This window comes from Chroicocephalus ridibundus, chromosome 5 (assembly GCF_963924245.1).
Source record: "Chroicocephalus ridibundus chromosome 5, bChrRid1.1, whole genome shotgun sequence".
NCBI lineage: Eukaryota > Metazoa > Chordata > Aves > Charadriiformes > Laridae > Chroicocephalus > Chroicocephalus ridibundus.
In genome coordinates this window covers 46,201,233-46,224,329 of record NC_086288.1, presented here as the reverse complement: position 1 = coordinate 46,224,329, position 23,097 = coordinate 46,201,233, and the positions used below count along the sequence as shown (strand labels likewise).

General features: G+C 37.1%; 1 protein-coding gene and 1 long non-coding RNA gene across 3 annotated transcripts in view; one reads left to right on the top strand and one right to left on the bottom strand.

Moving 5' to 3' along the window:
* CTNNA2 (catenin alpha 2) overlaps positions 1 to 23,097 on the bottom strand; it is a 519,842-nt gene that overhangs the window by 447,769 nt on the left and 48,976 nt on the right. Inside the window, exon 2 of one of the 2 annotated variants that reach the window (XM_063335103.1) lies at positions 11,804 to 11,910. In XM_063335103.1, coding sequence (XP_063191173.1) covers positions 11,804 to 11,905 — 102 coding nt within the window. In that variant the 5' untranslated portion in view covers positions 11,906 to 11,910. Of the gene's footprint in view, positions 1 to 11,803; positions 11,929 to 23,097 lie in introns of those variants that run through there. The other variant, XM_063335102.1, reaches the window with a different exon arrangement.
* On the top strand, positions 131 to 21,159 carry LOC134515784 (uncharacterized). The gene is made up of 3 exons (XR_010071114.1): positions 131 to 294; positions 14,475 to 14,534; positions 20,341 to 21,159. It is a non-coding gene; the product is annotated as an uncharacterized LOC134515784 (long non-coding RNA).

Here is a 23,097-nt window from a genome sequence, read left to right as displayed (position 1 = left end):
CCAGGTCAACAACCAAGTGTCCTTGGCTGTGTGACAGAGCAAGGGGCTACGTAAGGCTGCTGCCAAACAGTGAGCCCAGAGGAGGCAGAAACCTGGCTTGGGTACAGCGCAGAGCTCTGCCGCAGCTCCTCTTCTGCAGGATCCACCATGTCAGGTGCAGCCCAGAGCAAGGGACACGGCCCAGGACACTGCTAACCCACGCATAGCAAACATCAGTGCTGCGGCAGGTGATTTGGAAAAGGAGAGCAGATCAAGTGCAATCTGAAGAGTCACAGCTGCGGTAACTTTTAGCAGGTGAGGAATTATTTTCAGTTTCCACACGAAAACTTTTTTAAGCTAAAATTAAGTTGTATTTCTTGGTTTAAAAGGGTATGTATAATCAATTCCATCTATTTTCATCTTTAAAACTGATTTCTAAAGAAAAATACTAACATAAAATAAGGTGTCAGGGCTACTTTGTTACAATTATGCCTTTTTGCTAAATACCCTTTTATTTATGAGCTAGTTAGGGGCCAAAAGTGAAAATTTGAGCAACTAGTTCCTTGTTCCACACTAACCCAACAAGCTAAATGAGAATGCAAATTCTAGTACTGACTTCATTTAGGAGCAAAGCAGTATTATTTGTGTACTCTTCAAAGGTCATCTGCACAATATCGAACACTTCAATACGCTAAGCATGAATTACATACTTAATAACCCCATTATATAGTAGTAAAAGGTTTGAGAACTCTCGTCAATGAGTACTGAATGACTATAGTAGTACATAGAAATATAGTAAATAAGAGAAGAACTTCAATACATCAAGGGGAAAATATTAATCTTCCCATTGAAAGAGACAAGTAGAAGAGGACATTTCTTCACAATATGGGCATTTGGTGCTCAGACACATAATATACAAGAACACCAACCACTTATGAGGTTGTGGAAAGAGATATAAAAATTAATTTCCCAAAGAGGAAATGAAATATGGTGATTTAGAACATGTGTTTAAGGTAAAACTGCAATATATTTTAAGTTTCTTTGGCTGAAATTCAATTACTTGTTTAAAATAAACAGAAAGCTCAGATCTCTCTAGTTCCATACTATTGCATTTCATGAAACATTCAAAGATGGCTATAAAATGTATATGGATCCATTAAAAAACGCACACCAAATGGAATCAATATTCCAAAGAAATTAACATAAGAATAAATAAATAAATAAATCCACGTATACATGCCCTGAATTCTTTGAACTGCAAATAAATCAGTCAATCTTCGGAAATACGTATGGAAGGGAAATGGAACAAAAATTGCCATTGCTTTTCAGAACATGGATCTATTCTAATTAGTTTAATTAACACCTCAAAGCAAAACCTTGTAATTAGCGTATTGGTTTTGTAATCAGGCTTATTTTGTAGCCTTTCTAACTTTTGTGGATTGATGACATACAGCAAATTAAGTTAATGAAAAATAAGAAAGTGTGTAAGATTTTTACATCATTCTCAAGAAAGCAGCTAAAATGGATTACAAAATTTAATATCCAAATTGCTTACGAAGACATTATCAGCATACATATTTAATCATATAGGTTGGGTATCTATTTTCCTTTTTCCAGGAAAATATGATCTATGACAGAAAACAAGCAATCCTGCTCCTGCTTCCTCCTTAATTCATAAAGTGAGAAGCCCCTTTATTGCACAGTTTTTTGTTCTTCTAGTACTCCTTTTCCCAGTTTTATAACTCCTGGTAGACCTAAAGCATGTCCTTCAAAACTATATCCAGTTTTTAATCAAAGATTCTGGTAGCACTGAGGTTGTTTTTTTCTAAAACTGGTACTTGTACTTAACCAAATGAGCTAAAAAGACAAAGGGAACCACCATTCTAGGAGAACTATTCCAGTGGGTGTGTTATTTATAGATTATTTATAATTTATACTTATTTATAGTTTCAGTTTCCAGCCAGAGGATTTTGTCAGACAAAAAGCTGCAATAAAACTTTTTGCACATAGAAAAATGTGTATTGGTTGAGATCATAATACCTCTTAACTTACTACTTTTGTGAGTACTTCAAAATTCTTACTGAGTATCATTTTAATTATGGGATATTTTAGTTTCAGGGTGTGAATCCCATGCCTAAATTTAGTTTAAATTAATTCTAGAATATTATTTATGCTATAAGCGCTATCAGAAATAGTCTTAAAATCTATACCCGCAGTTAATTTAAGAGAATTTCTTTTTATTGATAAGCCTGCATATAAATGAAATACAACCAAAGAATTTAGTCTGCCATTAAAACACAAAACTTGAATCGTTCACATAATTCTTCTCCGATCTCCTTCCAATTTGTCAACACCTTTTTTGAGAATAGGGAATCCTTCCAATAGCTATCTCATTAATACTACATTATAGCAATAATACTGCCTCCCTAAATTTACTTTATACCCACCAGATGATCCACTTAAGGATCATATTAACTTTTGCTACTATGAGCTCACATTCAGTTGGATACCATAACAGCTATTTTGAAGTTGCTGCTTAACAAAACACACCAACTCCCTGCTCATACAGTATGTGACTGACATTATTTGTTTTTAATATATTTGATTCACATTTGGTGATATTAAAAACTTTTTTTTTTTCAAGTACCCCCTCTGTTAAAGTACTCAGTTACATTATAAAAATACCCTAGGCTACAAACTACATGCATAAGACTATGGGGTGTGACGAGATGCATTCCAGAGTCCTGAGGGATTTGGCTGGTGTAGTTGCCAAGTCACTTGCCATGATACTTAAAAAGTCATGGCAGTCAGGTGAAGTCCCTAGTGACTGGAAAAAGGGAGCCCTAGGAACTACCAACTTGTCAGCCTCACCTCTGTGCCTGGGAAGATCATGGAACAGATCCTCCTAGAAGCTATGCTAAGGCACATGGAGGACAGGGAGGTAATTAAAAACAGCCAGCATGTCTTCACCAGGAGCAAGTCCTGCCTGACCAACCTCGTAGCCTTCTATGACGGAGCGACTATAACAGTGGACAAGGGAAGAGCTATGGATGTTGTCTATCTGGACTGCTGTAAGGCCTTTGACACAATCCCCCACAGCATAGAATCATAGAATTGCCTAGGCTGGAAGGGACCTTTCAGATCATCTAGTCCAACCATCAGCCTATCTCTGACAAAAACCATCACTAATCTGAACTATATCTCTAAGCTCTATGTCTACCCGTCTTTTAAATACCTCCAGGGATGGTGCCTCAACCGCTTCCCTGGGCAGCTTGTTCCTTCTCTCTAAATTGGAGAGGTATGGATTGATGAGTGAACTGTTTGGTGGATAAGGAAATGGTTGGATGGTTGCATCCAGAGGGTAGCGGTCAACAGCTAAACGTCCAGATGGAAATTGGTGACAGGTGGTGTCCCGCAGGGGTCCATACTGGCACCAGTAGTGTTTAATATCTGCATCAATGACATAGACAGTGGGATCAAGTGCACCCTCAGCAAGTTTGCAGACGACACCAAGGTGAGTGGTGCAGTTGACACACCTGAGGGACGGGATGCCATCCAGAGGGACCTGGATAGGCTCAAGAAGTGGGCCCATGGGAACCTCATGAGGTTCAACAAGGCCAAGTGAAAGATCCTGCAGGTAGGCAGGGCAATCTGCGATATCAATCCAGGCTGGGGGATGAAGGGATTAAGAGCAGCCCTGAGGAGAAGGACTTGGGGGTACTGATGGACAAAAACCTAGACATAAGCCAGCAATGTGTGCTCACAACCCAGAAAGCCAACTGTATCCTGGGCTGCATCAAAAGAAACATGAACAGCAGATCGAGGGAGGTGTTTCTGTCCCTCTACTCTGCTCTGGTGGGACCCCACCTAGAGTACTGTGTCCAGCTCTGGACCCCTCAGGACAGCAAAGCCATAGACCTGTTGGAGTGGGTCCAGAGAAGGGCCACAAAAACCATCAGAGGGATGGAGCACCTCTCCTATGAAGAAAGGCTGAGATGGCGTTGCTCAGCCTGAAGAAAAGAAGGCTCTGGGGAGACTTTATTACAGCCTATCAGTACTAAAAGGGGGCCTACAGGAAATATAGGGACAGATTTTTACCAGGACAAGGGGTAATGGCTTTAAATTAGAGGGTAGATTTAGACTAGATATAAGGAAGAGAGCGGTGAAACACTGGCACAGGTTGCCCAGAGAGGTGGTAGATGTGCCATCCCTGAAAATGTTTAAGGTCAGGTTGGAGGGGGCTCTGAGCAACCTGATCTAGTTGAAGATGTCCCTGCTCATTGCAGGGGGGTTGAACTAGGTGACCTTTAAAGGTCCCTTCCAACCCAAACTATTCTATGAACTATTATAGTTATATAAATTATTATATTAGCAGTTATATCTGCTGCAATATAATTTTGAAGTCTTTCTTTTTTTAACCACTGGGGGGGGGGGAAATCTGTCAAACACTTTTAGTAAGTATAAGTTTATGATACCAACAAGAATTTGTTTATCAGCCAAAATGAAAATCCATTACTACTTTTGTAAAAAGGCCACCGGCTATTAATTATGCAATCATCTTTTAAAACATAGGCTTATACACCTATCCTGCTTTAATTAGCATTTTTGACATAAAAGAAAAAGACTGTAATTTGCTAATACATTTTTGACTGCGAGAATTTTTGGAAGGGACATGGAGCTCACAAGATACTCTGAAAAAACAAAACATGTAACTGCTTTTCAAGCAAACTGAAAAGAATGAACTAAAAAATGCAGCCAAAGCCAATTTTCCCTTAAAACCTTCAGATGTTCCCCTTCTACAGCAATGACCCCAATTAAATCAGCAGGATTGTTAAGAACCTGCTGAGTTGTATGTTTGAGGACAGAAAAAGGCTCAGGTCTGCTTCAATGCACCTAACTATACATCTTCAAGGACACAAGTAGAAGAAACATATTACAATAACTATTCATATTAGTTTGATCATCTTGCTTTGAGTTTGGAAATTCCAGGCAAGAACACCATTTTCTGAAAACTCTTCCATTAAACGGTTGCAAGGAAACTGCATGCAAAAAAAGAATACCTTTAGGAAAACGGCTAGAAAAGTTTGAACACTCCACACCGTACTATTTCAGTAGAAAGAATGAAGACAATATCAGGGAATTTCCCAGGCTTCAGCTACGCAATTTCTTGCACTGACTCTTCCCTGTTGAATGCCCTACACTTATAGGAAACATTCATCCAGCACCCCCACCTTGATCGCTCCACTGCAATGCTTTCATTCTTGCAATGGAGTCGCCATTGGAAATACCAGGAGAACTTTGCTTACTCAGTGTTTATTATTGCTTGATATTCAGCTGTCTTTTTTTTGTCGTTTAGATGCTATATTTCTTTTCAGACAAGACCCTAGCCCCATTATGATTATACTCTAATCAGTCATGATGGGGGAAACTTTTCTGTAGTTCTCTCTCTCCTGAAGTTAAAGCTTAGTCAGAGTTTTCATGTTTTGGGGGTTTTGTTGTTTTTGTTTTGTTTTGTTTTATTTTTTAAGTTAAACTGTGATGAAAATGGTTTTGTCCATACCACATAAAGTCAAAAACACTTTCTGGTAACCCTGAACCACTAATAATTTGCTAATAACAAACAAGATTGAAGAGGTTCTGAATGAATGGAAAATCTAGCATTTAATACAAAGAATTACACAGTAGAGTAGGTTCACTTTAGCCACAAGATTTTCCAGTCACCATTGACTGAAAACCTATAACAGTCCCAGCATAACTTGCATTTCCAGCTACTATAGATACACAGAATCACAGAATTATTTAGGTTGGGAAAGACCTTTCAAATCATTGAGTCCAATATCAGATTTTCTCACCATCTCTCCATATCGGTTTGTATGGCAGAAGAGAAGAAAAAGTAGCCATCATGTTTCATTGCTTTAAGTTTAAGCAGCATTATTCCATAAAAACAGACTGTGGGAGGAATGGATGAGACCATGGGCGTAATGGATGAGATCTAAAGCTCCCAGAGTCTTCATTCTCCTGCCAGCAAATGCTAACCTGCATATGCATAAACTCAGAAGTACAAATACATATGTAAACACCTTTAAACGGGGAATAAAATCACTGGAAGGCAAACAGACTGACAAGGTCCGGACCTTACAGGACACTACGTACTATAAATAGTCTACAGTTTTCCAGCAAGAGACAATAAAAATAGAAAAGATAAAATTTAGTTAAAGGTTCTCTTAATCAGCACAAAAAGTCTCCATGCTGAGAAAATCCCAACTAGAGTTTACAGAGGGGCAGAGATGTTACTGAATCCGATGGAAAAGAAGGAACAGCGATTGCAGCAGATGTTTCCTCAGGAATCTAATGGGTGAAAAAAAAAAACCCACCCTGATGTAAATAGGCACCTGCTAGTTTTCACTTCATAAATTATTTTAAGCAATAAATAGTATAATGTTGGAGAAAGTGGATCCTGTTCCTATTCGACAAAATAACTTCATAAATAATGTTTAAAGTTCAGTTTCAGGTAGAACAGAAAAATTCCAAATTCCTTTTCTGATAGGATTTGGCTTTGACTCCCTGATACAAATGGCCATCACCTAATTAGCCCATGCCAGAAATGACTGAGGCCCAGTTCAACCCCCTGCCCTCCCAGAAACACCACAGATTCTGCATGTTCTGATAGAAACAGAGCTTAAACAGAAACTAACTTTGCAATTGGGAAAACAGTCCTGTTCAAGTAAAAAAATTAAATTAAAATAATATTGACCTTATTGTACAGCTGAACTGAGCTCAAACGATCAAACAATATGGCTTTATAATTCATTTCCCTCACGTCTGTCTTGAAGACGGCTTCAGCTGAATCCAGCTATCAAATAAAGAAATTGCTCAAAAATTCTGCACATTTACTAACACCAGTGGAACGTGTACCCGGCATACAGTGCTCCATTAACTATTACTGGTTTTCTCAAAATTGTTTGAAACACGCGTACACATTCACAAACTCTCCAAAAGGAACCCACGTGTGCACATGCACAGGCGTGGTTCAGATGCAGCTCCTTGAGAGTAATAATCAATAACGTATTTCCTGTGGACATTAGTTAGCACACCAGAAATAGGGTTCAAATGCAATAAAACCAAGGTTCACTGAATATAAATACTATCTGATTAACTGGAATGGTTGGGAACATATTTATATTTCTTATAGCAACATAGAAACCGGTCTATTTTCCAAATATACTGCACAAGTTCTTTGATAAGAAATCATGAAGTGTAACATCAGCCATAATTATTATGATTTTCTAATTAAGTTGCACTAATTAAAACTGTTTGGAATTTTATCTAATTAATTGTTTATTTTATAGATATAGGTTACTTAATTTTACTGAGTGATACTATATACAAAAAAACCCGCAAAATCATTAATCAATTATTTTTGTCTGCCTTACAACATACTGTTGTTTCATTCTAAGCTACTGTAACTGGCATCTTGAATTTACTGGGGGGAAAAAAAACAACGAAACACGCACTGCAATTCAGAACTGTCTTTTCACATCAACTCCAGAAGGACAAAAATGTGTCATACTGGAGAAAAACATAATCAGTCATGAAAAATCTGCAACAGGAACACTCAGTATTATTTGTGCTATTGTTACAATTCTGAAAAAAATGCGTAATAGTACAAAACATAATAGTACATAATACTATTACAACATAATAGTACAAAAAGTAAAAAGCACAACTGCTGCATGGCTCTAGTAATAAAGGCGCATTTGTAAAACAGCCACACTGCTACTTAAAATACCTAGGAAAAGCTACCAAACAGAACCACAGGTTGACACTAGAAAAATGAAATCTCATCAAAAGAGCAAATCTTATCTTCGAAAATTATACATGCCTCCTTCATCTTTTTACCCGTGTGTTCACACGTGAGTAATTTTGGTGTTTTGCAACAACAACAAAAAAAATATTGCATTGATGTTGCTGGTTAATGGTCAGTTAGTTTGGGTGGTTTTGGTTTTTTCTCTCCTTAACATGTATAACTTGTATTCATATTTGTATTTAATTATTATGTAAAACCACCAGAAACTAAAAGAATATCCCCTCAGTCCCTATGGGCAACCTCCACAAGCACTATTTTCTGGCTACACATAAAATATCAGATAATGGCAGTTAAGTGCTTCCTAAAAATGTAATTCTTTTTTCTTGTGAAAATCATCCTCGGTCTGAGAAATAAAATTGCAATTCATTTTGGTTACTATGCAAGAAGGTGAGAATAATAGGCAGTATTCCTTGAGGATTTTTTTAGTTATACATTTCCTTATAAAAAATCCATAGAATTAAAATTTATAAGATATATAGTAAAAAACGTTAACTGTTACAAACTCTCAGAAAACAAAACTAGCGATAAATACAATTACCTTATACTTTTAGCTAATTGTGACATTGAAGCCAGAGAAAAGAAACACATTTCAATTATTAAATTCAATATCGTTGAGAACAGAAATTCTAATAGATTTTACAATCACACATTTCTTACAAAAGCTCGATAATAGTAATGTGATAAAAGATATGTGGCAGGGCATATCTGTTACTCTTTAAACATGACAACAAGCACTGGGAAAATGGGTACCCCAGCAAGCTTCAATGGTCTTACATCTCTGACAGCCAGAGAAAGTTTTAATTAGTTTGCTAGTTCAGGGCTTCCTACAATAAGTGCAATACTGTCATTTCTAATGTATTCCCATGATCAGTTAATGGATTTTTTTATTTTTTTATTTTTTTTTTTTTTGCCTCCAGCTCAGACAACCTTCCTGTCTTATAATTTCTTCTAAATCAATTCATAGGTTATCCATATTTTCTCATCTGGAACACTAATAAGCTTGTGTAAAATTTATTTTTAATATATCATTCTCCTGATACACTGAGGTGCTCTTTTTCAAATGCACATCACATTTCTAGATTACTCCCCAAAATTTCAGTAGAAATAAGCAGGTGCACCACCATTTGAAAATCTGTCAATCATGTGACTATATATACACTGAGTTCAAAACTTAAATCCCCCCACACACACAAGGCTTGATTAGCATTTTTGGAGCCCAAAGACTTGTGTATAACTGTTTCTGGTTTTCCAAGCGTTCTCCAAAACTCATACACAGCTTGGAGAACAAAAGAATCCTCTAATTATTCAAGTGCGAATGCCAAAATAAAACTGGCTGTACAGGACCTCAGGATGCCATCTACTCCAAACTCCTAGTCAGAGTAGGGCTGCCTTCAAAGTCAGATCAGCTTGCTCAGGAACTTGTGCAGCACAGTTCTGTTGCATTTTGTGGCCATTGAATCTCTCTCTTCTATCCCTTGACCTATTTTTTATGACTTATGTAAGAATTTCACATCTCTACAATTTCCGTGTTTTTAACAAATCTACACTGGGCTTCAGAGTTCAAACTGAACGGGGAGTAAATATTTATGTATTTATTTGCTTGCCAAGATAAACTTTCAAATTAAGAGTTCACTTTAGGAAGGAAAGTGCTTTGCATATGGAATGTGCACTTGGTATCTGTGGAGGTTGTCACTGCATAGGCAGATTGCAATGTAAACCCAAACAAGATAAATCAGACGCTATTCTTGACTTGACCAGACTGTATATGCAATCTTAAGCAGAAAAAAGAAAAGCTTTTAAACTGGGATGATCGTTAAATTATCTGAGAAAAACAGAACAAGCAGCTGAATAACTTAAGCTAACAATGCAACAGATAAACACAATCTAAAGGTAGCACATTTCTCATCACTTGAAGCTTTCGTGATTATGTTTGTGCGGCTCACAAAAACATGCTTTAGTCAAACATACTTTAATGGATTCAAAGTAGAAGAAAATCCGTAAAACTATTTATTTCTCTAATACAAGATATTAAATTGCATGTTCAAAAAGTTTGTTTTATATGTCCATACTGGCTAGAAACCTATGAAATGAGGAAATCAGGATGGAAATATTCATAAATGGTGAATAAAAAAATAGCCCAATATTTCTCTATTCCCTTTGGACTACACTTTATTTTCTCTAGTCTTCTTGTCATACTGCTAAAATAGAAATACATTTTTCCTCATCAAAATGCAGAGGTAAGGATCTTGGGCACCTTAATTTCCACGACTGAAGAAATCCCTGTCCTGTAATTTCTTTATTTACATTTGTTGCAGTGTGCTATCAAACATAAATCTAGGTAAACCAAAAGTTAACCAAAGCAACTTGAGAAACTATGAAACTACAATGGTACTTGTGCTTCTTGGCCAATGCATTCTCTTTTCTGAGCAAGGTGTTGGAAAAATAAAATGAAAGGAAAACAGGAAATTCACTCACAGAAGACTCAGTAATTTGCACTTTTCCCAGCAGATCAAGGTTCACAGCAGCTTCACTTTCTATGCCAACAGCAGCATCAGAATAACAGACAGAGCTCATAACCTAATTTTCAGTTGGTATCACAATGAATTTGGGATTTTAGTCTACCTTCCATATCAACAACACAATTATCAAGGTTTATAATGAAAGTTAATTACCATGTTATCAACAGCTATGTGAAAGGAAACCTATATCTCCTTGCCCCTGTGTCTGTAAAGCTGTGTACATTGTTAGAGACTTTCATGTCCAGAATAATTTGTAGAAAGATAGCATAATTTTTTTCAAAAACAAAGAAAGAAGAATAGGTGTAATTTCTTTGGAAAGTGACTCACAGAAAGGAGCATAGGAACCATACAGAGACATCATTTGGGGGGAATTAAAAAAAGTAGCAATTTATATTTTATCTCGTGCTTTATTCTCAAAACAAAAACATCAAGTCTGGTCTCATACTCAAAAGAAGGCCTACACTTCTATCCAGCAGACCAATCTCAAGATCCACAATGTCTACGAGAAAATTGTTAGTAACAGGTGGATGGACAGATGGGGTTAGCTGGCATTCATTTTTAATATAATGAGCATTCCTAGAAGAAAAATGACTTGTGTGTGTCTTTTAAATAATGGAGCTATCCATCTTGAAGCTTACTAGAATTAAATTATGTAACCAGCATCCCATTATTAATGGCAACTCATGAACAAAAAGGTATCAAGCGACAGGTTCAGCAACTTGCATTGATAGTGACAGAAGTTTGATTTCTACTGCCATATTTCTCTGGACTGCACAGCTCCTGCCCCTGTCCGTGCACTCACAACGCATGTAAATTTGTACAGGCACAGGAAACGTGATATACATAGATATACAAAGATTTTATCTGACAATAAAAAAACTGGTCCATCTGGTTAAAAGCTGAACACATTATACACGTTACCTAGCATCACGTTCATCTTTCTCTTTTTAGACCACTGGACAAATATTTTACCTGCTATTGGCAAATTTTACTCAGTTGAAAGATAAATGGTTGAACATACGCTCCTAATCAATCACAGCACAAAATGAAACATGTTTTAAGAGTTTCTTTCGTTTCGTTGGTTGGTTTTGTTTGTTTTTAATGCGAACCTGTCTTCCATGGTATTATAATAACAAACCAAGAGTATGTACTCAGACAGATCCCTGTCTTAAATCGACTGTTTCATAAATTTCGAAACTGCTTTTAAAAGACAAACATAACTAAATAGTTGTTGCTACTGTATCCCTGCTCATACTTTGAGACTATAAATTATTTAGAACAAGAACTTCTAAACATGTTTGAATAGAGCTTTGCACTAGAGATCACAAACAAAAGCTGTTCAAGTTTTTATTATCGAAGATTATTAAAATAATTACATAAAATGAGTAAATATAGCATCAGGCTAAAGGAAGAAGCAAAATAAATCAAAGATACTTGCCTGGGTAACAAGTGGCTCCAATAGCCTCTCTACTGTGAGAGTCCTGATTTCCAAACTTTTGGGGTCCCATTTCAAAATGATAGGTGATGTTGCAGACGTCATACTCCCTAGAACAGACAAAATTACACAACATCCATGAATATTATTAGTGTTATATCCAAATATTGTATATAATCTATTTAGAGAATAGCATATATGCTGTCTCCGTTCATATATAAAATACTTCTCCATAACCTTGCTAGTGTTCCTCTACTCCCGAAAACTCCCAAGCACACCACTGCCACATACACTGAGTGCTTAAACATTTACGTTCCTTTTTTTTTTTCTCCCCTAAACCCTTAAGAATAGATTCCCTGCCATGCTGCATACATATTGTATTGGGTGTACATGGCAAGGTTTTGGTAGTGGGGGAGCTGCAAGGTGGGCTCTGTGAGAACAGGCGAGGGGCTGCCCCATGCTGGACGCAGCTTGGACCCACCACAGGACATAGCTGAGCCCATCAGTGATGCTGGTGGTACCTCTGGGAAAACACATTTAAGAAAGGACAAAACACTGCCTGGCAGTGTGAGGAGTGAGGTATAGAAAGCATGAGAAACCATCCTGCAAACCCCAAGGTCAGCGAAGGAGGAAGGGAGGAAGTGCTCAAGGCATCAGAGCAGATATTCCCCTGCAGCCCATGAAGAAGACCATGGTAAAGCAGGTATTTCCCTGTAGCCCATAGAGAACCACATTGGAGCAGATATGAATGCAGGCCACGGAGGACTCAACACTGCAACAGATGGATATGTCCTGAAGGAACTGCATCCCATGGAGAGCACATGCAGGAGCAGGTTTATCCTGAAGGACTGCAGCCGACAGAGAGGACTCACACTGGAGCAGGGAAAAAGGGTGAGGAAGGGCAGCAGAGATGAAGCATTATGAACTGACTGCAAACCCCATTCCCCATTCCCTATCTCCCCTGCACCACTCGGGGCAGGAGAGGCGAGGAAATAGAAGAATCAGGAGTGAAGGAGTGAAAAGTTGAGACTGGGAAAAAAGTGAGGATGGGGGAAGGTGTTTTACGTTTTCTCTTTTTTCCTCATGATCCAACTCTATTTTAATTAGCAATAAATTAAATTAATTTTCCCCAAGTCTGTTTTGCCTGCGCCAGTGATTCGTAAGTGATCGCTCTGTCTTTTATCTCCACCCAAAAGGTTTTCACCCTATTTTCTCCCCCGTCTTGTTGAGGACAGGGAGTGAGAGAGTGGCTTGATGGGCATCAGACAGACAGCCAAGATCAACCCAACAACATATGGAATACAAAAAATTCAGTAATCCTGTTCAGCTGTTCAGGGGGTAAAACTTTCCAACAGTATTCAGGGTTTCTTAATTTTGCACTAAAAAGGGCAGTACTCATTTAAAAACAAAAAGGATTCACCAGACTATCTTAGTCTTAAAAGCTTAATCAAGGCCTAAAATAAAGGCAACAGCAAGTTGCTGTCATTTTATTTGCCATTTCAGGCTTTCATGAAATTTTCAAGACAGATGATTTTATTTTTGAAATTCCAAATACAGAAAAATCCAGCTGTCAGGTTGTAAGAGACATGCAATGCACCGCAAGAGATGGAAAGTGTTATAAGTGTCTGGTGACAACCAACGCCATATGTAAGCTAGCTTGTCCATAAAAAAAAAAAAAAAAACCAAAAACAAAAAAAAACCCCAACAACAAAAAAACCCCAAAACCAAAAAAACCCCAAACCAAAAAAACCACACACACCAAAAAAAAAAAAACAACCCACTGGAGAAACAGAAAAATTTGATGAAAAAAATGTTAATTTTAAATAATTCTGGTTTAAATATTTCCCTTTATTTTAAAATTAAAATAAAAAACTAAAAGTCCCATATACCTAGAACACCATGAGAACTCTAGCAGGGAAAGATAAACCAATAATATCATATTGTACACTGCGTAAGAGATACAAATCAAGCCCTCCATATATAATATCCAAAATGCTTAAAATTGTTTTCTCCAGAAAATTATGTTTAACTGACAAGCTAATTTCAATAACACAGAAAAAAAACCAAACACCACCAAAACCCACAAAACAACACAGTTCTGTAAACAAAATCAAAAGAAGTTCAGGTATTGCTCCTTGAGTAACAATACTCTTCATAAAGCTTAATTTAATAAGGTATGTATTCAGTACTTAGCAACATCATCTAGTATACACAAAATAAGTTCTACTGCTTTGTTCAGGAGAATGTCGTGACTAATTACTACCACTCAAAATTAACAGGCTAGTGAGTCTATGCAAAATTTATTCACAGTCTGGAAAAGGTTTTCACTGTATTACTAGCAGACAACTTAAAATACTTCTTCAAAAAAGAGAGGCGTATCAGAAGTCCCTAATCAATGTATTTATAAACCACGTATAAAACCAGCCCTCAGTCTCCTCTCATTTGTAAACACGTGGTAACAGGGTTAACTCATAATATGTAGCGTTTGCTGAAATTTTATTATTCAGTTTCCACACTTCTGCAAAAAATCATTAGGCTTCATATTTTACAAAGCTGAAAACACCCATACATGTGATTAAGAAAACTATGAGACAGTTTCTAGTTGCTGTAAACACGGTTATAATGTGGGCGCTATTCTCAGTTTTCCAACAGACAACGTTCAATTGTCTTTCAGAACCTGTTTCTTTTTTGTATAAAGATGGTTGCTACTCCAGTTTGCCTCTGTATTCAAAATGTAAGTTTTAAGTAGACAGTTATTCTAGTAAATAATTTATGAGTTATGATACTTTATCACTAACTATTGTTTTTCCTCACTAACTATTGATTTCCTCACTAACTATTGACATGGGTACTTCAAAACATACACCTCTCATTATACAGAAATATATTCAATCAGAATTCATATTCTTCATATTCATGTATAATTCAATCATTATACAAAAATATATTTCAATCAGAATACTGCCTCAGTTTCAACCTTTACCAAGAAATAGGAAAAACATCCTTCAAAATTAAATATGAAAGGGTGAGCGATACTTTTAACTATAAAAACGACACATACAAGAAAAAGTTATTAAAAGCCTAAAAGATTTTTTTTCATTTGCAGCAAAATCTACCCCATAAAAGCAAATAAGTAAAATTAAAGAGTCAAATTAGTGCATTTTCCTCAACATTTCTTCAGCTGCTGTCACAATAGCAATTTTAAATGACAAAAGACTAAAAAGAAGTCACCTGCCCAAGTGTATGTATATGAAAAGATAGACTATTTCTTCGTTGCCATTTCTACAACAATCTTCCTAGACTGAACAGGTGAGAAGGAATTGCTCGGTTGGATAAAGGAAAGGATGCTAATGATATCTTATGACTATTTGACCAAATATTCCACAAACAATTAGGTTGAAGTACTTCACTGAAAACATAAATTGCTTCATAGCTTACACCTGGCTTACACCTGGTTTTCCAGTAGCTGTGAGGAAGATAACCTGTGTGAGCAGGTGAGAGGATAATGGCATCCCATGACATTTTTCATACAGACATAAAAGCATATTATGATAGACGGAAGAAAACATACCTTCTATGCTAGGCTGATATCCGCTGTTTCTCAAGTAACTTTTTTTTTTTTTTTCTTTTGCTTTTCCCTGGAGTTTCCAACTTATTGTCATTTTTTAAATACTCAGCAACAAACTTGTTCAACCATACGTTCTTTCTTCAAAATGAGAAATTAGGTTTCTCGTCTGAGGAACCAACCTCTGTAATTTACAAACACATACTGAGTGTTCTTTGGGGTGAATCTCACTGAATTAAAATTCACATGGTGTTTTTATGATTGCAGAGTTAAGAAAACATTTTTAGCGGAAAGTTTCAGTGAAACTTACTCTCTGCTGTTCACATATGTTATAAACTGGCAATGCCTGATTATCAAGTCTGAATTTGAAATTTTATATTATCAAGTAAGGAAAGTAAGGTAATAGCATGGTTAATAATACTTCTAGAGAAGTTTGTAGAGGGTTACTGCCCTAATCCTGAAACTAGCCCCACACTTTTTCAATAATATATTTAATGAATTCTATTGCATAACTATACTTTTTCTTCCTGGAACATTTCTTGTTTTAAGCTTTTATCTTTTCCTAAATACAGCAAGACAGAAATGTCTCCACCCATTCCGGTTACTATTGTTCAAAGCAAACATTTGTTTAGACAGTCTGTCTTCCAAGCCTATCTGTAAAGAAAATAAATATTTACTTTAGTCAACAATTCATTAGAGCTGATTCCTATATTATAGCCAAAATCTAACCACATCATTGTAATTCTTCATTAACTTACCAGTCGCCAAAAATCTAACCTCACAACCACTCTTATCACCAAGCTTTTCAAACAGGAGAATTTTATTGTTTGGAACCTTTTGCAAAAACAAAATATTCTGCATGTGAAATTACTTGTTTGTCTGTCACACTACAACACAGTTTTCCTCCAAATAGCCCCACTTTACTTGTGACTTACACAAATGTCCATTCTGATGCTCATAAACTGCTCACAAGTGACAGTGCATCTCACTTCTATGCTGCAACTTAAATGTAACAGTAAAAATATTTTAACTCTACATGAGCAAAAGCAACATTTGCTGAAGCAAACTGATATTACTTGGAAATATAAGTACTGCCAGCCAAGAACAGGCCTCCAGTTGCTCGTCCAGTTCACATCTGCAATGCAGAGCACTGCAGAGATGAAAGACAGATGCTAAACTTTTCATAGCAAATAAAGAAAAAAAAAATCCTACCTGATTCATAGCAAATCTGTAGGATTAATGTGGTGGCAATACAAGATTGGCAATACTGGCAGTGCAGTTCTGTACTTCCAACTGCTACTGGAAGGCAAAAACTGGTCTTCATAAGTGAGAAACAAAAATGACGAGCAAGGTAGAAAGACAGTGAGATGAGAGGAAACAATAAAATTTTGCTCTCACTTCCAAATTTTAAATTTATAACAGCCTTAATACTTCCAAGATATTTATATAGACTATTAAAAAAAGTATGCTTTAGAAATTATTCTCTGACATCAATTGCCATCTTGGCTTTCAGTCCACGTGTACAGACTAATAGGGCATTTCCACACATGCTTTAAACTGACCTACTCTTGGACTGCTGAGAGGCCAGTTCAGCTCTTCCTGCGTGTTCCTGTGCTTTGTGCTTTGTAACGGTGCTATGCGTTCCATCAAGAACATAACCTGGCTGAATACTAACTAATCCTAGAGAAGAAAAACAAGTTTTCCATTCCCTGCCTGACTTTGCAGTCACGTGGGTGACAGCACCAGTGAAAAGCAAAGCTCCGAATACGGCAGCAGAGGTGAAGGGGAGGACAGGACTGCCTCTTCAGCAGCAGCACGGACACAAACCGGCTTAAGTTGACTGAGAAAGTGAACGACAGACTGTGCTTTCTTCGTTTGCATCCTTAGATTGAGAACCATGTCAAAACAAACACCTCTCCACACAAAGCCAGGCTTATGTGAAGAATATGGAATTCCTTACAGCAGGATACACAATCTCTCGAGACGAACCCTGACAGAAAAATTCTGACCGACTTCACAGATGCATTTATGTGCTTCACTGGGAGCTAGACATATAAATACTTGAATGGTTACATCCTGGAGCATGCCTACAGAGTATAACAGCGTGACATTGGAGATGGACAGGCTGGCTCTGAATTACTTACTATGGGGACATGGTAGGCTGGAGCACAGGACGAACTAGCTCAGACATTAGAAATATCAGCAAAACACACAGTCCTAGAAACACCACCTCTTGAATGATCTGGCTGGCAGAGGGCTGCAGTGATACCTGGGAGTATATATAGAGTTGAGATTCTGCTGTTACGTTAAGTTTATCTGCAGTATTGAGCAATGCAGACGTTCACTGTGATCTGACCTGAGCAGCATAAAGAGCCGTTGCAAGAGCTCTGGTACCCAAGGGAGCCTGGTTTCCAGTACTATTCTCAATCCATTTGCCCATTCTCTGTCTCTACTAATACAAGAGTACAAATAGAGACAAAAAGACGCAGAAAAGAATGAGTGCATAACAATTGCAAAGAAGGGAAATAAAGGGAAAATGCTAAGAGGATAGAGACTAACAACGAGAGGTAAAAGAGCAATGGAAAAGAAAACACCCCTTTCTACAGATAAAAGCACCTATCATTAGTCAATGACAGCCCAGCACAGCCTCCAGCATATTGGGCTGAAATGATCCTAGTTTACATGGGCAGTTCCCATCACCTTTCCTAAAGAAAGGAGAAAGATGAAAGACAGATTTTTAAAAAAAAATTAAAAAATAGACGGAGCAGGATGGTTTGGAGGAATACCTGTCTCCGCGTCTTCAAGCAGCAAGTTTTTGACATACTTGTTTACTTTGTTTCATGAATGGAACTCTCCTCTCATCTTTCCTAAAACTTAGGCAGAAAAAAAACAGGCCAAAATAAACCTTTAGGCCCCACTCCCAAGCTTAACCATGCAGAGAATTTTTAATTTGAGCTTTTCTAAGCTCTCAACTTCCTTTTGGATTCACAGCCAAAATTCTTCTTTTCTGCTAAACCACCACCTCCACGTTGCCACGTTGGGTTCAGATTCTGGTCTGGCCTCAACAATACAAAGTTCTTAAATGGAAGCGGCCCATTATGCAAACTCAGACTGCTAACCAATAAACCATTAAGTAAGGAGGAAAAAGGCCTTGACAAGCAGAGGATTACCTTGGTAACAAAGCCAGTGGGATGGTGACCATGCAGTGCCCTGACACAGAAACAGGAAAGCTATAAAAAGGCAATGGCTGAGTCATTCACACTTTTAAGTCACATTAACCAGCTCAGTCTTGGAGGCAACTGCCTACACCAAGATCTGAATGAGCCGGAAGGGCAAATTGCCTTCAGAAATCAAAGAGGTCACAAAGAACTCACAGGGAAGGTGCAAACTGCAGCGTAAGGGTCAGCGTAACAGAAAGGTTCCACCTACACCCACCCGCATGACCTGCTTCCTCTTCTGCTTTAATTAAAAACAGTGATAATGTGCTTCAAAATTCTGTGCAAAGCCTAGCTGTGTGCAATGTCCAAATTGTTTTTATCTAGTATATGGCTTAGAAAAATAATTCTACTTTAAAGGCTCACACATCTACAGCTACAGATTGACTACCTTTGGGCTCGCACAGCAACATCGCCTAAGATGGCCCTGAGGAACGTGGTGCCACGATGTGGCAACGGTTGTACAAACCGACATCCCCTTTGGTCCAGCACACCTTTGAGCTGCATCCAGTCCCTAACAAGCCCACTTCAGACAAACTATAATATGAATTTAAGGACAATCTGTGGACACTGGGACAAGAAGCCGGACCATGAATTCAGCTCTCAGTTTAAGTTTGCTATATAGAAGATCCTCACTCTAGGGGGATCTTAGATACAACACCCAATTCTAAAAACACCTAAAAATCTAAGGGCTGGTTCTCCATGAGTGAACTGGTGATTTGGGGAGGGCTATCCCTGGGAAGGATGAAAAATAGGGGGATTCACCTTTGTTCGCTGTAATAAATATTAGGAATAGAATTGTCTGATGTCAAAAGTAATTTACTCCAAGATGAATACGCAATGAAAGTGCTCGAAAGCTGTTTTAAACAGCCATACATAAAATCACTGTATTTAAATAATTTATGTTGCATTATACATAAGAACATGCTTTTGTTCACCAAATAACTTTTACAGTCAAGGTAGGGTAGTTTCCTAAAGTGCTCAGTGAAATATAAGACTTTAAGAAACCTATACCAAAAGGGAGCCTAAGCCCCAGCAAAAGATTGCTACGTCATTTCTGTACAACCAAAGATTTTTCCACAAATCACTCTGTATTCACACAGCTATTCAGTGCCCCCTAATAAAAGTCTTCTCACAGAGTTCTGGGTGTGATCAAAGCCTCTGAGCTCACTGCTGCTAGTTCACATAGGGTCATATTGCAAGCCCAGGAAAACCAAATGATTTTAAATCAAGTCATCGGTGCAGATCCTATGCTCTGCATTCTCTCCATCATATTCCCCCCCCCCACAAATGACTACAAAGTAATACCAGTATAAGACATTTAGATTACTGTAGATATGATCAATTTACATAAAGGACCCTCCTTTTTAGTAATAAACCCATCACTTTTTTAAAACTTTTGTACAGGTCTTTTCCTTCTTAATGAAACATTAATCTCACATCTTGCAGAAACAAACTTTTATTCACTAAATCTGTCTAACCTCTTGTTATTCACTGTATTAAACTGGCATTAGTAATACCAGCTTACATTTTACAGTGTTAAGCGTCTGTGGTTTAAACTAACGCATGTCTGCTCCCCTTGCAACAGACAATTTGGATCTCAGATTCCAACCGTTCTTCAAAAAAAAGTTCTTGAACCTGGCTTTAATTGTGACTGCAAGCTTCTGCATGTAGGGGTCATCCTTTCGCTGAAAGTATGCTATTTACAATTCCTCATACTTGGAAACTACAATTAACCTTACCTCTCTATTTCCCTGCAGCTTTTCTTCATTTCTCTGAAAGAGGACTCTTTATTTCACAAGATCAACTGTTGCTACCTTCAAATGAAACAATTTGCATTTTTTCCTATGGAGGGTCAAAGCTTTAGGGGGTTTTGTGCGTTTTTGTTTGGTTGGGTTTTTAAGGAGACTATTTCCCTGCTAGTTTCACTACAATAGCAATACTGCTATTATCATCTCTACATGTCTTTCTCCTTCATTAAGCTTTAAATTATCTAACTATTAATTATTTTTAATAAGACGTTTTTGCTCTTATTCCTACCGATGCAACACTATTTTCCTGCATGGAACAGAATCTTTTAGTTGTCTGAACTACAGATACAACCAGCCCAAAGCTTGCACAATTTCACTGTGACATACTGGATGACAACAGTCCCCCCTTGCCCTTGTAAAGTCTACAAGCTTCCGTACTATGGAGAAGGTGCTGTTCCATTTTCCAACTCCATAATTAATACATTAAACAGGACTGTTTTCAAATAAAGCCCTGTGGGAGCAAAGTTGATTTTTTCCTCTGCAATTAATATTAAGGGCCATTAATAATCTTTCTCCACATTCCCACCAACTTCTACATGCACACATTGTCTTGTTGCTGGTCATCTGCATTTGTCAATCTGTTCATCAATTGCCTCTGAGAAATTCCTAAAAATCTTAGGGAAATTTATCATCTAACTTTGTGTTCATTAAATCTGCTCTTTCTTTAAACATGTTAAAGAAAGTTGCTCTGTCCCTAATAAACGCATTTAGAATAAGCCTCAGACTCTGACAGAAGCCACGTGTACCATTCCATAACTATTTACCGCTGTTTCACTAATCAAAAAAAAAAAAAAAAGACAAAGTAAAAATCTGTAGTGGTGGAAATAAACTTTAAGAATAAGAACTAAATTGCTTAATTCTGATTGATCTCTTATTACTGAAACTTTTCCCGATGTTATTTTTATGCTGATGGATGTTTTAAATAAAACACAATGCATAGCTAGCCATCCATGATGATATCCAAAAACGTTTATCTTCCCCAGCTCTGTGTTCTCAGGATTTGCTGTAGTTTTGTTAGTTTGGAAATACTGAGGCATAAGAATCACATCACCATTATATTCTCAAGTGAATTAACATAATTAAAGATAATAGAGGTCTGCGTTTCCTATTCAGAACAGTCCTTTACCCAAAAAGATGTAAGTAATGCAGACAATCAGAGAACACAATTTCTAATGTAAAAGATGACATCCAAAGCCATAACAATGCAGATGACATGCTTAATGAAAATAACCTTTTTTTTTTTTAAAAAAAAAAAAAAAAAAGTAGCTGTTTCTCCCAAAACCTGCACACAACTTTGGAAAAAATGTAATGTAAAGAAACAGACCATACCTCCTAACACCTGTCCTCTCTCTTTAATCTATTATATGTTTGGACTAATTTTGATTTTTTCCTTATTTCAGACCATACCTTCTAACACTTGTCCTCTCTCTTTAATCTATTATATATTTGGACTGATTTTGATTTTTTTTTCTTATTTTCCCCTAATATGTGGGGTACTGAAGATATTCCGGAAAAGTAGGAAAAAAGCTTGTGCCTTTCCTTAAAATTCGAAGACAGAACGATCTCAGAATAAGGCTGTCAATTCAACATTAACCTCTCACAAAACAATGGGAAAAGTAGGCACTTGAATCTGTTAACAAAGTATTGCACAGGGGTAACAAAATTACTGTTGGTATCATAGATTTATAGATTTTTAATTAAGAGATCTTTAGGGATCATAAAAATATAAAATAAAACATTATTGTGACAGACTCCTCAATCCAGGCCACGGTATACTAAAATCTAGTGAGTGAAAACTGAAATTAAACAAGTTCTTAATAGAAATAAACAGCTTTTAAAATATTTTTAAATAGCGAAAATATTTATAGGGAGCAACTTACAAGGACCTGAGATGGATTTTCCATCGCTGCTTATTTTAAATTCAGAACTTCACTGTCTCAGAGGTAAGGATTACATTAAACAGGACTGACTTCATTAAAAGATACAGTGCATGTTATGCAGGTGATTACACTAATCGCATCTCTTCCTTCCAGCATGCCATTCTGTCAGTGTATGAAAACGCACCGCTTAAAGTTTTGTAGAGGGAATGCTTGGTTCAATCAAAATATAAAACTATTACTGGAGAACCTTGCTCCTTAACCTCAAATGCATCACAAGACAAAAAAAAAAAAAACTCAAAAGAACAAAAGCAAAGTATGGGATCTCGTTTCATTTTGGAAAATTCTGTATGGCCATGTGAACACTTCAAAAGTCATTTTATGTAACCCAACAAATAACCAGGTTTCCAGAGAAGCTGATTCACATGCTCCAGCAACAAATAAATTTAGCTTTTATCGAACTGAATTCCAGAACCCTTGAACTCTAGCAGTGAACACTGTATACAATCTACAACACTACTTTCCATTAAGATAAGGAGCATATGGATTTAAGAGTTCCCGCTAATTACAAATGTACTAGTATGGGTCAGACAGGCCAGCGACATCTAGAGATTTATGCTCTATGGCAACATAATTCATATGGCTGGAAAGCCACTAGCACCGACTGGTACAATCCACTATTTCTTTAAAACTATCTATAAAATACAGAAAATTATTTGATGCAAAGAATGGACACATTTGGGTTGGTTTGTTTTAAGCAATGTTTCTCCAGCTTTAGCTAAAAGGATTACTGCAGAAGCAAGAAATGGGAAGACAGCAATCTAGTGAC